This window comes from Salvia hispanica, chromosome 3, assembly GCF_023119035.1.
Source record: "Salvia hispanica cultivar TCC Black 2014 chromosome 3, UniMelb_Shisp_WGS_1.0, whole genome shotgun sequence".
NCBI lineage: Eukaryota > Viridiplantae > Streptophyta > Magnoliopsida > Lamiales > Lamiaceae > Salvia > Salvia hispanica.
In genome coordinates, this window is record NC_062967.1 from 5,038,243 (window position 1) to 5,059,612 (window position 21,370).

General features: G+C 39.3%; 5 protein-coding genes across 6 annotated transcripts; 2 read left to right on the forward strand and 3 right to left on the reverse strand.

Annotated features, from left to right (window-relative positions):
- Positions 1–1,767: 1,767 nt before the first annotated feature.
- Positions 1,768–5,741, forward strand: LOC125213482. The gene is made up of 9 exons (XM_048114055.1): positions 1,768–2,464; positions 2,731–2,825; positions 2,910–2,972; positions 3,048–3,300; positions 3,385–3,565; positions 3,635–4,431; positions 4,607–5,206; positions 5,299–5,364; positions 5,437–5,741. Exons 1-9 carry the CDS (start codon positions 1,976–1,978, stop codon positions 5,542–5,544), a joined length of 2,652 nt encoding a protein of 883 aa, XP_047970012.1. The 5' UTR covers positions 1,768–1,975; the 3' UTR covers positions 5,545–5,741.
- A 152-nt stretch (positions 5,742–5,893) lies between these two features.
- On the reverse strand, positions 5,894–8,266 carry LOC125213483 (RNA-binding protein Y14A-like). 2 transcript variants are annotated; one of them, XR_007174948.1, is made up of 5 exons: positions 7,940–8,266; positions 7,281–7,417; positions 6,718–6,863; positions 6,115–6,214; positions 5,894–6,023 (listed from the first exon to the last, which is right to left on the reverse strand). XR_007174948.1 is itself a non-coding variant. In XM_048114056.1 (4 exons), the coding sequence occupies exons 1-4, from the start codon at positions 8,196–8,198 to the stop codon at positions 6,169–6,171; spliced, it is 588 nt and encodes a 195-aa protein (XP_047970013.1). In that variant the 5' UTR covers positions 8,199–8,266; the 3' UTR covers positions 5,894–6,168. The 2 variants fall into 2 exon arrangements, 1 of the variants encoding a protein (XP_047970013.1); XM_048114056.1 differs by having other exon boundaries at positions 5,894–6,214.
- Positions 8,267–8,932: 666 nt separating this feature from the next.
- Positions 8,933–10,408, reverse strand: LOC125212421 (glucan endo-1,3-beta-glucosidase-like). The gene is made up of 2 exons (XM_048112595.1): positions 10,281–10,408; positions 8,933–10,035 (listed from the first exon to the last, which is right to left on the reverse strand). Exons 1-2 carry the CDS (start codon positions 10,348–10,350, stop codon positions 9,086–9,088), a joined length of 1,020 nt encoding a protein of 339 aa, XP_047968552.1. The 5' UTR covers positions 10,351–10,408; the 3' UTR covers positions 8,933–9,085.
- Positions 10,409–14,809: 4,401 nt separating this feature from the next.
- On the forward strand, positions 14,810–16,099 carry LOC125215979. Its single transcript, XM_048117572.1, has 2 exons — positions 14,810–15,218; positions 15,525–16,099. Exons 1-2 carry the CDS (start codon positions 14,810–14,812, stop codon positions 16,097–16,099), a joined length of 984 nt encoding a protein of 327 aa, XP_047973529.1.
- Positions 16,100–19,548: 3,449 nt separating this feature from the next.
- On the reverse strand, positions 19,549–21,001 carry LOC125211916 (glucan endo-1,3-beta-glucosidase-like). Its single transcript, XM_048111878.1, has 2 exons — positions 20,855–21,001; positions 19,549–20,598 (listed from the first exon to the last, which is right to left on the reverse strand). Exons 1-2 carry the CDS (start codon positions 20,922–20,924, stop codon positions 19,661–19,663), a joined length of 1,008 nt encoding a protein of 335 aa, XP_047967835.1. The 5' UTR covers positions 20,925–21,001; the 3' UTR covers positions 19,549–19,660.
- Positions 21,002–21,370: the final 369 nt, after the last annotated feature.

Consider the following 21,370-nt stretch of genomic DNA (forward strand, 5'->3'; position numbering starts at 1 on the left):
GGACCCCATTTTCTTTTCTTTTCAATAATAACTTGGAATCATATTTTACAAGCAATTTGATTGTGAAATATTCTATTTCATGTCCTTAAATACTTATATACTAAATCCCTGCAATGTGCCTAGGTCTTGCACTTTAAATGAAGTGGGATTTGACAATATTGTTTTTTGTTTTATAATTTTCTTTTACTCTATCATGTTGATGTGGATTTAATACAACTTGTCACGTTGTATTCAACAAATTACTTAATATCGACGAAATGATGTGGAGTAGTGATGTGATGTGTATAATTTTAGTTACCTTTATATTGAAAAATTCAAAAAGACGTGCCTCGCCATATAGACTACTTTTATTTTACTCCATTTAAGTGCCTATCATTACATTTGAGTATATATGTGTGACATCATAAACAAATTCCATATTATATATTGAGTGATATAACAAGAGATAGTAGTATCATTTTATTAACAATAGCCTAGTTGTGGATTGGTAAGTTATAAGTAATCCACGATCTAGTACTGAGTGGATGTTCCATATCAAAAGTCTTTATGTTCGAATTCTACCTATATGTCTGTAGAATTATGAGTTCCCATGGAATCATAAAAGTACACAGACAAAATGGTCAAATACATCCCATGAGTGGTCCATGACCATGAAGATCAAGTAGTAGTCCCCAAGTATTTTTAGGAATGATCAAATAATACACTGGAATGGATAATATTGTTATGATACACAATAATACAAGGACAAAATGAGCCATCCATACTTATGATATTTGGAAATATATAGACCACACATAATGGAATCACAGTCACAGGTCTGTTCTGTGGCATTTGATTTGTAGGAATATATATCATCATATCGACTTTGGCTTGGGTCATGCAAAAGCTGATTCTAATTGTGATATACACCTCTTCCATTTTCTACCAAACAAAACACTTTACCTAAAGTAAAAAAGATTAATGGTGGGCATTAAAAGTCATCGGTATTAGGTGAGAAACTACTCCTCAATTAAAATCATATCAGGAAATTTAATGGCCATATTGATTCCCATTCTTGACTGCAGTTAAGAACACGTTATGGGCCAAATGTTACCATCTGATAATCGAGTTGTCAAAACACCACATTAGATATTAATTTGTGCTATTTTTAAATAATAATCTTAACTCTGATCTCATGATTTAATCAATATTATAGAGATACATGAATCAATTTTCTTTGAAAATGGAGTATATAATTTCTTGAAGTTTTCAGAATTCAAATTTTGTTCGAATCAAAGCTGACTTGACACTCTGATATACACGACTTTAAGCATTTAGTTACACATCGAAATTATATAAACTCAAATAAAATTTAAAAAGTAAATATCTGATGCTCAAAAATCATCTAGTTACTTCCTCCTTCTTCCGTTAAATGTTTTATTTTTCATTTTTCCTCCATTCGTCAAAAATATCTTATTTTACCATTATTAGCAAACAGATTCATATTCCACCAACTTATCTCACTCATAATTTATTAAAATCAATATATTCAAACAATTTTTTAAACCCATAGCCAACAAAAATAAAATGGGACTCATGTATATCATTGTCTAACACTTTTATCACATTGGGCATCCACATTTGACTTTTGTAGCATTAAATTTATAACACTCTCAAGTCTAAACTAAAAAATCAGCATACAATTAAATTTCATGTTAATTAATACCATACCTAAGTATTTACCTAATTGATGTACCATCTACTCACTATACTAATTACTAACCCCATATATATTAATATGGCCCACTCTAGCTCTCACCTCTCTTTCTCTCTCCCCATTGTCTGTCTGGTTTTCCTTCCCCAAGCAGATTCAACATATTTGCCCAATCTCACCTATGTACTTTCCTTTGTCCTTTTTCCTTTCCTCAATTCTTTCCAAAAACACAACACCAAATCAATCCATGATCTTCCCTCATGCTAGCTGATCACCACACACATGTTGTCCACACTCCTCCTCTACGCAATCCTATCCTCATCATGCCACGCCGCCGTCGCCACCTGCGATTCTTGCAGCCATATTCACCAATACATAGCACAGCCAGACCAAATCTTCGAGCAGAAGAGCACCAGATTCTGGCACTTCAACGAGCAGTCCGCCTCTTGGGGGGAGCTGCGGCTCCCCTACGACCTGGTTTCTTGCATCGACGGCGACTGCAGAGTCGTCGCATCGATCCAAGAAGCCGGTGATGGGAGCCAGATGACTCCTCTGCGGCATCAGTCTCTCCCTCTGAGGAGGAGAGTCTCGTTGACTAGGATGTCCGAGGCGTCTGTGTGGGTGACCGGAGAGAGCGGCTCGATATACGAGAGGTTTTGGAACGGCCTCCGTTGGGTGATCGCGCCGCATGACCTGCCCGTCCCCGCGGTTTCTGTGTTTTTGGTTAACCAGAGTATCCTTGCCCTGTCTGAGACTGGCTCCTTGTATCAAGTAATACATGCTCGTCTGTCTATCTATCTATCTATCTATCTATCCATACTTTGGTTATAATGAAAAATAAAAGAATAAGAAAATTCTCACTCTCCGTATTCATAAAAAAGAATTTCATATTCCTCGTTTTCTGTGAAATTCTTTTTTATAGATACAGATGTGGGAAATTTCTTATTCCTCGTTTTTCATTACACCAGAGTGAACGGACACATATGGTCAAGAATAACTTGAGCGAGTGCATGTTTTGGTTTGGTTGATCGACACAGATGCAGCTGAGTGATGACGTACAACCATTCTGGGTGGAGTTTGATCACTCCGTGCACGGTGGGGTTGCCTCGGGGGTGGTTACAGATGACAAAGAGTGAGTCATATGGGACCATGTATAGAATTGGTCCAGTCCAATAATATGGAGTGTGTCTTGAGTATTTTCCTTTTTTTGGCTCAGGAGGATGTACTTGTGCACGAGAAGCGGACTGCTTCTCGAGCTTGTTGGGGTTGATCCCCCGAGGTGAGGAGCTAGATAGCTCGACTCTGAGGGATTTTGGTTATCAGACATGTTATGTTTGTACGTTTGTGTGATTAGGTGGGAGAGCCACGGGCGGCCTCCAGGGGCAAATGTGTCAGCAGTGAGCGATGGCGCTAGGGTTAGACCCGGGCTTCTCCTCATTGTGAGTGCTGCAGGGGATCTGTACGAGTACGATAGTGTATCAAAGCCTACGTGGAGGAAGCACGTGCACAGGCAGGGTACTCATACTTCCTTGGTGTCGTCGTCCCCTGCCTGTGTTGTGCCTGGACTAGTTGGAGCCTACTCTGTGTCTCTCTTCTTGTTGAGTAAGGTAAAATCATGAGTGATATACTATACTACTAGTGATGTTTGTGATGATGGTTCAAAAACGGAAAAATGTTTCGGGTGGATACAGAAGGAGGGGTTGATCGAGCGGAGGCTGCACCGGAGGAAGTGGAAATGGGTGGTTCATGGCAATCCCAAAGGCCATCTACTGACCTCCATCACCTGCACCACTCAAGATGACTCGAACCCGTTGCTGCTTCTCACAACTGCAGACGGCTTCGTGTTCCAATATCAAATCCACAAGAACGAAGGTAGGCCAGGGAGTCTCACCGCATCAATTGTTTACCAACATTGTGCTAAGAAACTTGAAAATTTTGTAGAAAATGAAGAGAAATGGATAAACCATAAGCATCCCCCTAATGCAAGAGTTGCCAGAGGCATCTCAGGGGTGGAGCTCCAAGCCGGGAGGACGATCTTCCCGTTGGATGATGGAAGGCTTGCAGAGCTCCATCTCTCTGGCTTCGGAGGCGAGGATTTAGGCCCCAACGCTCAAATGAGTAGCCGGAAAAAATCCCTAGTCAAGTATGTATGGTCACTGCTTGATGCCCCTGAGAGTGAAGGATGGAACGGGGAATACTGCATTGAACAGCGCGGACCCACCAACTGCATCACAGGCACCAAGGAGGAGACGAGCGAGTCATCGATCTCACGGTGGCGAAAGGACTATAGGACACAAGAGAGTTACCTAACACCAGATGGTGATGCATCAGACGAAGACTATGGTGTCGTTAGTGAGAGATTGGACAAGAAGTTGTTTCGTCTCCGGTTAATGCAGGGAGGGAAGTCATTTTTCCTGATAACAGAGAGTTACATGACATTTGAGTATCTGGACACTGAGAGTGGCTGGTTCTGGTTGAGGCATGAGTACGTGACTGGGATCCACAGTGCGGTTGGGAACTACAACGGGAGCTTGTTTGTGGTGGATGGGCAGGGGAGCTTGCTGATTAGAGAGAGAAGCAGCAGTGATTTAGCTTGGATCAACTGCACTGCCATGAGGAAAGGTAGGCAGGTGGTTGGTGGCCCACCGTGGGATGGGATCCCCGGCCAGCCAATTAGGGCTAAAATCGAAGATGCAATCTTCTTTGTCAGCACGACCGGGAGGCTCTTGCAGTTCACTGTAAGTCAGTAGTCATAAACATGTAAAACTAATTACTCTCTCCGTCCCAAGTGGCTTGTTTCAGAAAAGAAACATTCTTTTATCTGCGTGTCCAAAAGTAACGAGCCACTTACAATGTTACGGATAGAGTACTACATCTGATATATGTTCGAACTGTTTCAAACTATATGTGTAGGTAGCACTGAGAAAGTTCAAATGGAGAGACTGTAAGAATCCACCGGGCGTCAAGATTGCGAACATAGTCGATCAAGAGGGGTTCAGGGAGAACGTGGTGTTCGTCGTGGGGAGGAACGGGCGGCTATATCAATACAACAAAGTCACACAAGTGTGGCACCAGCACTACCAGTCACAGCACTTGGTTCTGTCAACATCACCGGGAACTGCAACGAGGCCCTCAGCAGGGTCACTGAGGGGGTCGCTCTTCATGTTGTCGGAGGGTGGTGGGCTTGTCGAGTATCAGTGGAGTCCCACGGACGGATGGAACTGGATTGAGCATGGGACTCCACATACTAGTGTCACACTCATTGGGGCACCCGGGCCTTGCTTCGGTGGGACTCAGCTTTTCTTGATAGGATCAAATGGGAATGTGTATCTGAGGTATTTCAACCAGCAAGAGTGGAAATGGAGGCACTGTGGTTTCCCTTTTCTGCCAAACAAAGGCGATCAAAGCAAAGGGGAAGGTGAAGTTGTTGAATGTGTGGAAAATGATTTTGCAGATAGCTTTCACAAGAATGAAGATAAATTACATGGCCTGGACAAATTTTGTGACCCTAGGGTTAGATGCCATACACATTATATTTGTATGATCTTCGAATTTATTTTTTCTTTTCCCTATGTTTTCTTGACCATCACCATTTATGTGGGCAGGTATCATCGACAAGACCAATTCCATTTTCTGAAGATTCAGTCATTTTCGAGTTGCAGGATGGCCAAGTGAGTTGTTTAATTGATACTCTTGTTATCTACCTGTGTATCTATCTATCTAATTCGTACAATCCGTGGCAGTTGGGAGAAATGAGACAGACAGATAACAAAAACTGGATTTGGTCACGTACAATAGGAACTCCAACAAGCTTATGCATGGCCAATTTCTGGAGTTCGTGGGCTACATAAATGCATGGTTCTATGTGTTGAAACAAATAATTTAGGAAGTAGGACATCATTTCAAAGGAATAGATATTAGGCAACAGGTTCCACCTTAGAAAATGTAGATAAAATAGGTTAACACACAAAATATACGACACACACAAAAATTTACAGATGTACATTATCTGAGTTAAAGCTTAACAACTGAGATTTGCAGTTTTATATGCAACAGATGAAAATTATTAAGCTTTATAACGAATTGGTGTTATATCATTGCCTCGTGTAACTGGATATCATGGTTAAATTTCAAGTCATGATTTAATTTTAGTAACATGATAAAGAAAAGAATTATGATGTTACAAGACATTGCAACAAATACCAACAAAAAAAAGGCAACTGAATACACTGATAGGAACCAATAACAACACAACATTGGAACATTCTTCAAATAGAGAGTACCACCAACTTATAAAAATAGCAAGCCAGGATGAGCAATCCGAAGAAGCCTAACGTCATAAAAAGAAAGTGTCAATGAACAAAAACTGCCAGCAGAAACAGCAGTCGTACACAATTGTTAAAGAGTTAACAAAGATTCACATTGGTATCTTCACTTTAGAGCAAAGCCCCAAAAGTTCTCACATGCCGCCATGATCAGAATCTCCTCCTTGGACTTCTGGACCGATGGCCCCGAGGTGATCTTTACAAGATTCCAATAAAGAGATTAATCAAAATACAGTAACAGTCAGATAGATAATTCAGGTCATATTGATAATGTGGTTGTTCCCACTTCGGTCAAACAAGCAATTCAAAATTATTGGAGGCCAATAATAGTAGGTCACTCAAAAATAGACATGAAGAGAGGCATCTAACAGATTAAAAGTGGAGAAAGATTTTTCAATGAATGAATTATTAGTTATTACAAACCCCTCTGATAACTAGAATATTTAGCATGCTCCATCTTACCTTCATCAAAATTACAATGATTTGTTTTGTCCGTTAAGGTAATAAGTGAAACATCCACATTACCAATATAGTTTTTCCCAAGCTCTGCATATTTTCTCTGGCTCCTAAAGTATATGGAAGAGTTATAATGTTCAATACTGATATTTCCTTTCCTAGTCCTATATTCTGATGGGCAACAGTTATAAGAGGGAACAGAGGAACTAATATTTTCATTTCAGAGAATTTGAGAACACATACCTCCTCCTTATGTTCCTTCTTCTGAATGGGCCTTTGCTGAATGCCCAGTCAACATTCATGATCTGGGTTAGGAGTTCAGCTCCATCCATCTCGCTAATGGCCCTCTGTGCCTCCTCAAACTTCTCAAATTCAATTAGAGCATAGCCCTAGAAAACACCATGAAAAGCATTTAGTTGACAGTTGATATACGATCAAATAGTGCAGGGACAGATGATTGGATTAGTGTCGAAAAAATGCGAGGGTGCCATGCAGAAAAAGAAAAATGCTCACTAATCCCTTCTCGAAGAAACAAATATGCTGTTTATGAAACTCAGGTTGAATAATAATCTTTCTTTGGGCCCATGTACACAGTATGGTAGCTAGAAGGGTCAAAATGTTCAGCTAATTTTGAGTTCAACAACAACAAAATGTAAAAAGTGGATGAACAAGATTTTCAGACAAACGCTATTACATAAAATATGCCATAGCATTTCTCTATGAAGTGTCAGCATAATTAGAATGTAACAGGGAACTATCACAATAAATTGTACTCCAATTTGTAAGAGAAAACAAGGTTTATATACCTTGACAAAACCCGTACGACGATCAAGATTCAAGTGTAAATTCTTTATCTCTCCAAAATCACCAAATGCATTTTGTAGATCATCCTCTTGAGCCTCTTCATGAACTCCAGTAACCAGAATAATCCATCCTTCAATAGCTACAAAAGTGCAACCATAACTAAAACTCAACGCGTATCCCAATATCCACTAAAAGTTTGTACAACAAAGGAAAAATGGTGCCATTTCAATCAACACGCCTCCACTTTGAATTCATAATAAACAACAGTTTAAAACACTCGAGCAAACTATGTCATACTTCTAAAGCCGACTTCTTCAACACTATGAGTGCAAGTGAAATGTAAACACTACCTATAAAGCAACACACGGGAGATTATCCAGCTCACTTTTCACCAAACCTTCAGTAATAACTACCCCAATTCTCAAATTTCAGTAAGCAGCCCCATAACTTGAGTTCTACAGAAATGATTCTAAAATAACCTAACAGGTCTTTCAATTTTTCGTTTTCTTGGTAATTAGGTATTTCAAATGTTTAATATAACAACAATTCAACAGTATCCGCACAAAGATATGAACAAAACGGTTCGATTCAAGGTGAATTCAAACAACAGAAAAGCAAAAAACGAATTAATTCAAATAGAATTAGGGTTTAGGACACTGACATCGTTCGGGGCCAGGGCCGCCTTCTGAATCGAGCGAATCGAAGGGGGCAGACATGCGAGCATTGCGGTCAGCTTCAGCAGCGGCCTCGTCGCGAAACCCACGGCCCTTGGTCTTCTTCGGAGCGGAGCCGCCGCCGGTGATGGCAGACTTCAGGCGAGGAGCGGTGGCTCGGTTGGGGGATCCGTCGCCGACGTCCTCGTCCATAAGATCGTCCTCCTCCGGCTCGAAATCGAGGGCCTCCGCTTCCGCATTCGCCATTGACGCGGAAATTTTGCTAGGTTTAGATTTTGGGGATTTTGAAATAAACGAGAGTAGTGCAAATGAGTAGGCAAAGTGGGCTGCCACTGTTTTTATAAACCACTTACTAAATGTACTTGACTTTAGTTATAAAAAAAAAATATAAAAAAAAGATCTTCTAATTTTTCAAATATCTATCCACCAATAATATTCTTATTATAGCATTGTAAGAAATTTTATTTTTAAGCTGGTAAAATTAAAAAACATTGATAAAAAAAATAGTGATTAGTAAGTAAAAATATGAGATCTACCTTATTAAATAAAATTACTTATATTTCATTTGTTCCAATAAAGATGATCTTTTTCTTAGACAATAAGAGTAGAATTTTATACTACAATATTGTTTTGTGATGTTTATTTGAAAATGTCCCACCATTAAGTAATTATCATTACAAGAATAAAATATGTAATTCTTTTTACAATTAAAATATTGATGTGACAATCAATATCTCCAGAAGTATTATTTTTAGTTGATATTGTCTATTTGTGGCATTTATTGTATCATTTTTGGAAATAAAATATTTTGAATTTTTTTAGATAATCAGATTATTAATGTGGCAACCGAAGTGGCACGATAGTTATTTCACTATTTGTGTGACAATGGACAACTTGTTTTTGTAAAGTGAATTTCTGCCGCCATTAATAACTTTTGAATGCATCCTTGCAAAAGCATGAATTAAGTTTTGAATCAAACATTGGACCAACTTTATAATCTTGTCCATTATTTTTGGGCAACAATGAATAACATACATCAATCTCTTATTTCTCATCTAAGAGACAATTCTCACTTGAACCCATCTATATGGAGTATATATAGATAGACAAGGATGAAACACAACTTAACTTAATTAGCCGCTCCTTAATCCGAGCTTATTATATTTAGGAGTCTTATTAGGATAAAAGAGGCCAAAATGCTGCTCAGTCGTTTTGCCCGGCTTCTGATTCTCATCAAACAGGGCAAACAAGTAGGTCTCCAACGCCCCCTTCTTCTTCGGCGTCCCGCCGACGACGTGTCTGATCAAATTCTGGTAGTACGTCTCCGCATTCCCCAACGTCTCCACGCTTCCTCCGCCACCCGACGGCCACCCACTCTCCGACACCACCACCCCGACGCCTTTGCCCCCGGCCTTCTCCATCGCGTAGTAAACGCCGTCAACCATCAAGTCGAAGAGGTTCCGATACTCCAACCCATTATCACGCACAACTTGTTGAGAAGTAAACAAAGCAAATTCGGGCTTCACATTGATGGGGTCTCCGATGTAGGCAAAGTAAGGGTATATATTCACTAGAAGCGGAGATCCGATCGACGCCAGGAAGTTCACCACCGGAGGCATGAAACCACTGTCGTTGAAGGCGGAGCGCGACGGCGGGAAGGTGTCCTTCAACACGGCGGAATATGTCGCCGTGGAGACCTTGATTTGGTTTTGTAGTTGGAATTTTGTGAGGGCTTTGTGGATGTTTTCCATGGCGCGGAGGAGTTGAGGGACGAATGGTTTGGTTTCGTTTTTGGCGGGGTCGATTTCGTTGCCCACCGCGATGTACCGGATTTTGGTGCCCGGAAAGTATGGGAGGACGTGGTTTTCGACCCATTGGGTGGCGTCGAATTCCAGGGAGTGGAGGTCGACGTTAGGGACGTCAAGGATGAGCTCGATGTCGGACCCGTTTAGGGCGGCAAGGGTGTTCGCGTTGGGGTCGTAGATTCGCATTCTCTTGATTCCGTTGGCCTTGTAGAGCTCCACCACGTCTCGCTCAGAGGGCAGGTTGTTGCCGAGTCGCCCGTTGCATACTCCGACGTGACCTATACGTTCAGTGCAGTATTTTAGTTAGATTTCAAAAAGTAATAGTAATATTTATTTTATAATAACTCAAAGTCTCAACCTATTAAATGGAAAAGAAAGTATTACTACTATACTAGTAATTAACTAAGTTGCATTTGGTCGTCTTTTTATATATCAAAGGAGAATTAACATGCAAAATTTAATTTTGTTTGAAAATGCAAATAAAGATAAATATTGTGAGTGAAAATATTGTATGAATATATACCTAGGAGCTGACACATCACTGAAGACATAGCTCCAATCAAGACGAACAAGCAAATAAATATTCGAGACATTATTGAGTATAGCTAATTCAAGAAACTAAGAAACCTGATATTTGAGTTGAGAATGCTTGTGATTTGCAAGAGTATATATAGTGTTAAACAAGATATGAATTTGTGGAATGTGATTGAATGAGTACAATAGACTACGACATTTTTTCCACAATATAGACAATGTTATTTATTGCAAAACAAAATTGTGGAATGTGATTGAATGGGTACAACAGACTAATTCATTTTTCCACAATATAGACAACGTTATTTATTGCAACATGTATTATCGACGTATAGGTTGGGGCTATATTAATACTATTAATTTGAAAAAGGATATATATCTAAACACATAAACTAGAATACACTACAAAATCCAAGTTCTGTACCATTTAGTCAGGAATTTAGTAAATTAATTTATTTTATTTAGCATCCATTGCGATGGAATTTTCGTGAAGTTCAATTTGTTTATGGACATTTTTTCCAAAATTTTGTAAGTTATTCCATTTTCTCAATTTGATTCCGAGATAGGTGCGGTGCATGCATATCAATATATCATTATCAAAGAAAAGCCATCGTTTTTCATTTTATTTTTATATTTTATATTATAGGATTTTTAGTCGGCTAGATTAATGTTCATCATAGATAACAATTCTCAATCAATACTATACTACTATATGGTTATGTATACTAGATTTTCTTTTTTCTTAAATGTTGATACTTTTTCTACGAACTAGCTAGTAATTAATTATAGGTACGTTTTATTAAAAATATCTCAAATTATTGTTAGTATCATTAAAATCTTGAAATAGCCCTAAAACCATTTTGGACACCAGTATGTTGATTTGGCTTGATACCTACCACCGAACCTTTTATTAATCTGAAATGATACATAAATAAATGTTATACAGTTAATTTGATTCTACGATCTACAGTATATCTTAAATTATTATTAACATCGTTATTTATAATAATGAGAATCAAAGCTCCCTTTATTTTTCATTTGGTAAGAACGTTTGTGTTATAAAAATCAAAATAAAATATACAGCATAAATAAATCAAATCAATGACGGTGCTCAGAGATGACGTTTATGCAATTACAACGTATAAGAGGGTTCCATAAATGAAAATTTGCAATTAATCCTTTAATTTATTTTTAGTACTACAAAAACATTTTCTCCTCAATAAGTCAATATCAACTTTATAATTCACATGGAGCTTCATATGCACTTGTCAAGTGTAAACAAAATAGACTTAATTGATACTTTTATGTATGACAAATAAATAGGACCCAAATTCTTGACTTATTATGACCGTGGGTCTTAGCCTAACGTGTTTGGACTTTGGACTTTTTGATGCCTCACTGACTTAATGAGTCAATACTTTTATTCCAATTATCATAAGTAACTATGGTTATATTTCATATCAATGTGTCGTGATAATATTATAAGGTGAAGCAAAATGAAGGGAGAATGAGATGCTCAGATATTATTCCCAATCACATCAATGGAAAGTTACACAGCCCTACAAAATAGGTGAACAGAATTAAAAAGAGTAATATAAATATATATTTTTCATCATTAGAGAACAAAACATATTTGGAGGTAAATTTTTTCCACGAGATTATTTAAAAAGACACATCATACGAACAAATATCTTATTAGAGGTGATGTCCGGACATTCCTCAGCAGGCAATACCTCGCCCTCCATTTAGTTGTCCACCACCGAGCAGTTGATTGACGGATCACGCAGCCGCACATCAGCCGGCCGTACGACGACTACTTTTCGCGAGAACCCGCGGTTTCCCGCTAACTATGTTCCGGCGGCGTTTTAGAATGCGCAAGGAGTTGTTTATGCGCATCGTTAGCGATGAGCGCCGGAGACCCGTGTTTCCGCCTCAGTGCACGATGCGGGCCGGCAGACCCGGCCACATCCCTATTCAAAAAGTGCACGGCGGCAATCGGGCAGTTGGCCTACGGTCGACTGCCGGGAAGGGGGCCTACACGACCGGCTACAAGTCAAAGAACCCCACGATAATCCTCAAGGCCGTAGCTGATTTCCGGCTGTGGATCTGGCATGCGTATTTTGGAGTAGCCGGGTCGAACAACGACCTCAACGTCTTGAACTGGTCTCCCCTCTTCAACGAGAAGTGCCAGGGCGTCGGTTCAGCCGTCTCATTTGTGGCCAACGGCAACCGGCATGATATGGGCTACTCCTTGGCGGGTGGGATATACCCTCGGGGGCCGGTCTTTGTGAGAGACGATCCGACAAACAAGTGATGAAAGAAGGCCTACTTTGCGCGAACGACAGGAGTCGGCGCGCCATGACGTGGAGCGCGCATTTGGTGTGCTCCGGTCTCGATGGGCGGCAATTAAGTGGGTCCCACGCGTTTTGTGGGATGTCGGATGCGTTACCCGAATAATGTACGCCTGCATTATCCTTCACAACATGATCGTCGAAGACGAAGGCGTACAACCCGACTAGTTGGGTCAGTGACGATGAAGCCGGTCCAAGCCACGGAACGGCCACCCCTAGTAATACGACGTGGGGTACCTCTCGATGAAGCCGGCCGCCTTCAAGGAATTTGCCAACATGCGCCAAGTGGATGCTCATATTCAACTCCAAAAGGATATAATTGAAGAGTTGTGGGCACGGAGGATTGCACGGCGATAGTTTTTTTTCTTTATTATGCATGTAATTTTTTTTTATCTATGTAACTTTTTTAAATGCAATTAATGAATTTTCCCGTATATGTGTCGTAAATTTAATTCTGTATTTTAATCGTAATTTTAATTCCGTAAATGTAGTATATTTTGAATTATTTTTATTGCGGTATGGCCTATGGCTGGCCTAAATCTGATGTGGCAGGTGGTTTTTTTAGTGTTGCTTGATATGGCGGGGGAGAGAATGGCTAGCCTATGACTGGTCTATGGCTGGCCTAAGCACCATTGCGGATGCTCTAACAAGGAGTATTAGATTTGGGGGATTTTGAGAAAAAACGAGAGTTGTACAAATGAGGAGGGAAAGTGGGCTGCCACTACATATGTAAAGCACTTATTAAATGTACTCCCTTAAAATCTTTTTTAGTAAAAGATCTTTTTTCTAATCTCACAAACTTTTAATAATAACTCATCCACAAAAATTACTTTTACTTTAATACAAAATTAATAAAATAAATAAAAGTAGATAGAATATTATTATTGAAAATGTGTTCTATACTAAAGAAAAATCATTAGGCAAAAATTATGTTCCGCCTGATCAAATAATAAGATTTTATAAAAAATTATTTTGCGACATTTATTAATTTTAAAATGCTCTGCCATTTTTATAATTAGTATTTTCACTTGTGCTATGCACGAATCCTATAATTTTCACATACTAATTACATATTTACAATAAGTCAATGGAAATAAGAACTGATATCATTGCGTAAATTTTTTTTAAAAAAAATGTACAATAACATTTTATTAGATAAATAAAATAATATTTCAATTATAAATGTAAAAAAAAACAAATGTTGGATTAGCACACCTTAAATTATCTAATACGTACGAAGCAATCGTACTATAATCAATACAAATTGATCGCAACTTATAATATTCAACTAAGCAAAATTTCATAAATGAAGAACAAAAGAAAATATATACTCCCTCCGTCCCAAAGTAGTTGAGCCGTATTCATTTTTGGGTTGTCCCAAGATAGTCGAGTCATTTCCTTTTTTAGCAAAACCTTTATCAATTTCTTAAATCTCATGCCCAAAAGAAATGCTCCAAATACCCCAGGTCATAGGTAGTACATAAAAAAATATAAAAACTCAAACTCATTTTTTATGTTTTTTTATGAAACAACACCAAATATGGTGCTACTTCAAAATTTTTGTGAGACAAAAACTCAAAAATGGTGTAAATTTTGAATTTGGTGTAAATGGTTGGAGTAAAACTACTTTTTGATGTGACGTATACCCCAAAAAAATGGGTTTGAGTTTGGTGTAAATGGTTGGAGATGAACAGTTCGAAAATTCATTAGGTGCATCTAAACTTTGTGATAATATTCTTAAAATTGAATTAAAATATGGATATGCATAATAAAAATTACGTATAGAAGAAAATATTAATAAGTTCAATAATTTTGTTAATTAATCTAAAGCATAGAATCATGTTTTATACCTTCTTCATCCTTCAAAAATAAAAATCATTTACATTCTGGTTTATCTTTTAAAAATAGATTTTTATTTTTAGAAAAAAAAAAATCTCTAAAGAGATCAGACTCATTCTCTACATACGATACTTTAATTACTTTTCTTTTTATCTGGCCGCGGCGCTTGGGCGTGAGCCGCGACGCTCCTATTGCAGCGGCCACGGGCCGCGGCTCCCCTAATTTACGATTTTTTTAAATTTCTATATATATACCCATTTTTTCCCAATTTTGTACACCATTCCAATCTCCACTCTTTTCATTTTATCACCAATTCTACTTTGGAAAAATGAGTTTCGACGATGAGTTCCAACAATTGGTGGATAGGGAGTTCGATGAACTCGCTCAAGAGGTGCAACGGGAAGCAGAAGAGGAGGACGTGGCGGCGTTCGTTCGCCCGTTCTATCATCGGCGGACCATCCGCCGTGACCATGTCGGGGCCGACCAGCGGTTGATAGAAGACTACTTTGACGGTAACCCCCGTTACCCAGCAGAGATTTTCCATCGCCGATTCAGAATGTCGCAACAATTATTCATCTGTATAGCGACTACATTGGCGCAGCGGTACAAGTGCTTCGCACTGCGCAGTGATGCTAGCGGCCGACCCGGGTTGTCGACATATCAGAAGTATACAACTACAATTAGGCAGCTTGCCTATGCCGGTCCCGCTGATATGTTCGACGAATACCCACAGTTGGGTGAAACAACTGCCCTAACGACGCTGAGGTAGTTTTGTAATTGTATCCAGGCCATCTTCGGTCCGGAGTATCTACGGAAGCTAAATGCCGATGAGTGCCAGAGATTGATAGATATGCACGGGAGAGTGCATAATTTTCCGGGGATGTTGGGCAGCATCGATTGCATGCACTAGGAGTGGAGGAATTTCCCAGTTGCTTGGAAGGGGCAGTTCACATCTGGATTCAAAGGGAGACACCCAACAATGATACTGGAAGCTGTTGCTGACTACCGATTGCGAATCTGACATGCATATTTTGGTGTTGCAGGGTCGAACAATGACATCAACGTACTGCATTCGTCTCATCTCTTCAATGATGAGTGTCGGGGTGAGGGTCCGACGGTCAGATTCATGGCCAACGGGACGCAGTACAACAGGGCATACTATTCAGCCGATGGGATATATCCTCGTTGGCCCGTGTTTGTTAAGACGATCCGACAGCCGGTTGGGCCGAAACAATCCTATTTCGTGGCCAAACAAGAGGGTGCTAGGAAGGATGTTGAACGTGCTTTTGGTGTCCTCCAAGCGCGATGGGCCATTCTAAGGTGCCCGGTTCGACAATGGCACGAAAATGATGTCGCCTCTATCATGTATGCATGTATCATATTGCACAATATGATAATAGATGACGAAGGATATTCTGCAGAGAACTGGGCATCGGAAGATGGTGCTAGTACGAGTCACGGTATTGCAATCGCCCCACTGCAGATGGGTGTACCGCGTAGTAATGCATACTTGATCCAACGGTTCGCCGATATGCGGAGGGAAACATCACATACGACACTGCAGGCTGATTTGGTCGAAGAGGTTTGGAATCGTAGAGGAGGAGGGGGTAGAGCGTGATATGCATTGGGAATGTAGTTTATGAGACGTCGAAAATTTTCGTTGTATAATTTTACCCCTTTGTATAATACAACGAAGATTTTGTTTTAATTTTAGTTTTTATGCATTATTTTAATTATTATAGTCCAATAACTTTTATTGTAGTAGAATTAAAATATAAACAAAATGAAAAAAATTAAATTATTTGGTGACTTGAGCATGTTCACTATAGTGGAAAACATAGGCGTTGGTGGCCAGGCCCGACCAACTATAGTGGACACTCTTACTATGCCAATTCTGAATTAGACTAACCAAAAATAACTCTTGAGTGCTGTTAAAACGGAAGGAGTATTCCCGAAATTCAAATTAAAGTATTTATACTTTTCTATCTTTCATCTCTCGTCAATCTCAAGATTGTTGTGATTAGTTCGATTAGAGTTGGCCAGCTCTTTATTAACCAATAGATAATGAATTCCTTTTTCCGTTTATAGAATAACTTAAAACAAAATTTAACCAATAGATAATGAATTCCTTTTTTTCCGTTTATAGAATAATTTCTATAACTTAAATCAAAATCAAACCTCTATTTTATAGCATTCCTAAATTATATTTATTGATTTATATAGATAATATTAATAAAAAGCCGTTTAAATTAGAGCATCTCCAATGGTCGGCTAGCCGATTCTTCGCGCTGGCCGATCGGCTAGCCGAATCATTGGAGGCGGCCATGCAGGGGGGGATGCAAGATGGTATGCATCCCGGATGCAGGGGTCACCGGGAGGGGACACGGTCTATCGGCCCCCGCTTGATTTTTTGACGGCTTCGCCTCACACGCCGACCAAGTGGAGACGTTAGCTTCACTGGCGATGACCTTTTGTCATTGTATGATATGGGGATCGATCTCTGGGATCCGGACACTTCCGTTCTCCAGCGGGGCTGGCCGCGCCGAAGAAGAAGACGAGGGGAAGGCCAAGGCGGTCGGCGAGTCATCGCAACCCGCTTGTTGACGACAGTGTACGGAGGAAGTGGACTTGAGGATGAGAACGTCGCGTTGTCGCAAGGTGGGTGGTTGGAGGTGTGCGACGGCCCGCCGGTTGCGAACAACCAAATGCCGGGTCGTCAACATGTGGGCGAAGATCAGAGCCGCCAGAGGAGGCAACTGCCCGCACGGGAAGGACTTCAGCCGGGAAGAGGTCCGGAAGGGCCTGGGAGCAAGACATGGCCCCTCCGCCCTCCCACCCGCCCCACTCGAGTACACTCTCCATTCGCGTAACCATACGCGGGATCAGATGTACAAGGTCTTCCAAGATTGGAGGACCGCCACTGACCCCACGGAGAAGATGTTTCTTCACTCGATGCTCGAGAGCATGCGGGTTGATTTGGAAATCGCGAGGGCACGGCTAGCGGGTTCCGACGTGGGCTCAGATACCACGGGTGGCGGCAGCGGCGGCGGCGGCGACGGCGGCGGCGATGAGGAGTAGAGAGTGGCGGGGCTCGTGTGTGGAAGCCCTTTTTTTTAAAAAAAAAATCATGTACTTTTTTTTTTAAATCTTTGTACTTTTTTTTTTAATGGAATGGATTAATTTTCCCGTATATGTCTCGTAAATTTAATTCCGTATTTTAATCGTAATTTTAATTCCGTAAATGTAGTATATTTTGAATTATTTTTATTGCGGCTGGCCTATGGCTAGCCTACGGCTGGCCTAAATCTGATGTGGCAGGTAGATTTTTTAGTGTTGTTGACGTGGCAGGGGAGAGAATGACTAGCCTATTGCTGGCCTATTGCTAGCCTATGTACCATTGGAGATGCTCTAATAATAGCTCAACAGTAACATTAAACATGAAACAAATATTATTCATTTAAATAGTCTTTCTCAACGAACTTAATTCAATATTAAATTAAAAAAAGTAGAAGTACTAAATCATTTTACATATTGCATCAAATGATTAAAATCTAACTAAAAAAAATATCTCTATATCATATCAAGTTACTAAGTTAGTCGACGTATATGCAAATCATTTATATTCAATTATAATAAATTAAACAGAAAATTCTTCCAAATGTTAGAAACTAAATAACATAGATTTATTATTAATAATATTGTATTTTCAATTACTTTCGTAGACCACTATATATAATTCAAGTAGATATCTCAAAATTATTAATTAAGGCGGATAATGAGCAAATTATTGGGATAATTATGTGGAATCTCTATACCTACTCCACCAAATACAATATTTATAACATTATATCTGAAGTTGAAGAATATAGCAAATTAAATTATTCTTATACTAAGTTTTCTAAATACAGTATATAAATATAAGGCATGTAAATATAAGAATGATTATAATGCATGTAAATACATGACTGATAAAATCACTAAAATGCAAAATATTTTATTCCTTACTTTGGATCTCGATTCCTCAAGATTTGAATATGCAGTTCCTGAAATGTGATTCAAAGGTCTTTCTCCAATGCTAGCTTGTGAGGCTTTTTATAAAGCTACAAAACTTCTCTAGGAACCCAATATTTTTGCTCAACAGATATTGAGGGTATGCTAACTTCAGATTTATTTTTTTATTTTCATTTTAGTTCTTATCATTATCTATCAGATATATATATATGACTCATCTCAATTCAGAGCAGTCACTCTTTCTCACTTCATAGCACAGATATAGATGTCAGATTTATTTCATGCTCAAGACATGACTTTATTCATTTTTTGCCTCTTCTCACGTCAATGATCAATCTTTTGTTAGCAATTATTTCTAACTTTTACATAATGCATAGTTCTTGATAAATCTCAATATTTTAATATATGATTCATAAAAATTCCATGAAGTTGGGTGGCAAATATGGACCTGCAAAAACTGTGGTTTTATATTTCTATAGATTACTGCATACTCGATGTTATCATTTTTATTACTCATTTATAAGATGTCCTACAATTCTTTTGTGATTACACTTATCTATCAGAAAATCAACCTCTTATATATTCTCCCCGTCCCGCTTAAGATGACACGTTTTTCTTTTTAGTTTGTCCCAACCAAAATGAGACATTTCCTTTTTTGAAAACTTTCTCTCTCCAATTAATACACTCAACCACTTTTTCCCACCCCTATTAAAATATTCACATTTCTTTCTCTCTCTATTTTAATACTTCCACCCATCTTTTCTCTCTCCAATTAAACACATTAATCAATTACTCCTAGAACCCCGTGCCAGCTAAGGAATGTGTCATCTTAGTCGGGACGGAGGGAGTAATTTATAAAATGTCAACTAACTTGATTTTGTCCCATTATTTACGTTTATTAAAAAATCTAGGTAATCATAATTTCTTAAGTATGTTAGTGAAATTTTGTCCAAGTATAATGATTATTTGATGCATGTGTTATTGTAAAAAAATTTTTTACTTGTTTTTATTTTTATTTTTGAGTGTTTTCAGACTAATTAAGTTTTGAATACACCATTGGAACAACCTTATAATCTTGTCCATTATTTTGGCAACAATCAATAACATTACATCAATATTTCATCTCTCATATAAGAGACAATTCTCACTTAATTAAAACACAACTTAATTAACCTAGGTTATATTTAGGAGTCTTATCTGGCCTAAAAAGGCCAAAATGCTGCTCAGTCTTTGCTCCCGTCTTCTCATTCTCATCAAACATCGCAAACAAGTAAGTCTCCAACGCCCCCCTCTTCTTCGGCGTCCCCCCGCCGACATGTCCGATCAAATTCCGGTAGTACGTCTCCGCATTCCCCAACGTCTCCACGCTTCCTCCGCCCCCCGACGGCCACCCACTCTCAGACACCACCACCCCGACGCCTTTGCCCCCGGCCTTCTCCATCGCGTAGTAAACGCCGTCAACCATCGCGTCGAAGAGGTTCCGATACTCGAAGCCATTGTCGAAAACCTCAACTCCTTGAGCAGTAAACAAAGCGTAGTCGAGCTTCACTTGGGAGGGGTTTCCGATGTGGGCAAAGTAAGGGTATATGTTCACTAGAAGCGGGGATCCGATCGAGGCAAGGAACTTCACCACCGGAGGCATGAAATTGTCGTCGTTGAAGGCGGATTTCGACGGCGGGTAGGTGTCCTTCAACACGGCGGAATACGTCGCCGTCGAGACCTTGATTTGGTTTTGTAGTTGGAATTTCGTGAGGGCTTTGTGGATGTTGTTCATGGCGGGAAGGAGGAGAGGGACGAATTTTAGCGTGTCTGATTTGGCGGGGTCGATTTCGTTGCCGACTGCGATGTAGCGGATTTTGGTGGCCGGAAAGTAGGGGCGGACGTTGGTTTCGACCCATTGGGTGGCGTCGGATTGGAGGGAGGGGAGGTCCACGTTGGGGACGTCGAGGATGAGCTCGATGTTGGACCCGCGGAGGGCGGCCAGGGTGTTCGCGTTGGGGTCGTAGATTCGCATTCTCTTGATTCCGTTGGCCTTGTAGAGCTCCACCACGTCTCGCTCCGATGGTAAGTTGTTGCCGAGTCGCCCGTTGCATACTCCGACATGACCTATACGTTCAGTGCAGTGTTTTAGTTAGATTTCGAACAAATAATGAATGCGTAAAAAGTTGTTTATGAAGTACTTACTACGTAGTAACGTAATATCATTTATTTTATATTACTAATTAACTAAGTTGCATTTCATAGTCTCGTCTTCTTGTATTAAGGGAGAATTGCATGCAAAATTTAATTTTGTTTGAAAATGCAAATTAAGATAAATAATTGTAAGTGAAAAAAAATTTGTACTATTACTATAAATATATACCTGGCAGCTGACACATTACTGCAGACATAGATCCAATCAAGATGAACAAGCAAATAAATATTCGAGACATTATTGAGTGTTGCTAATTCAAGAAACTAATTAGAAACCTGTATTTGAGATGAGTAATACTTGTGATTTGCAAGAGTATATATAGTGTTAAACAAGATAGGAATTTGTGGAATGTAGTTGAATGAGTACAATAGACTGAGTCATTTTTCCACAATATAGACAATGTTATTTATTGCAAAATAAAATTGTGGAATGCGATTGAATGGGTACAGCAGACTAATTCATTTTTCCACAATATAGACAACGTTATTTATTGCAACATGTATTATCGACGTATAGGTTGGGGCTATTTTAATATTAATTTGAAAAGGATAGATATCTAAACACAAAAACTAGAATACACTACAAAATCCAAGTCCTGTACGATTTAGTCAGGAATTTAGTAAATTAATTAATTTTATTTAGCATCCATTGCGATGGAATTTTCGTTAAGTTCAATTTGTTTAT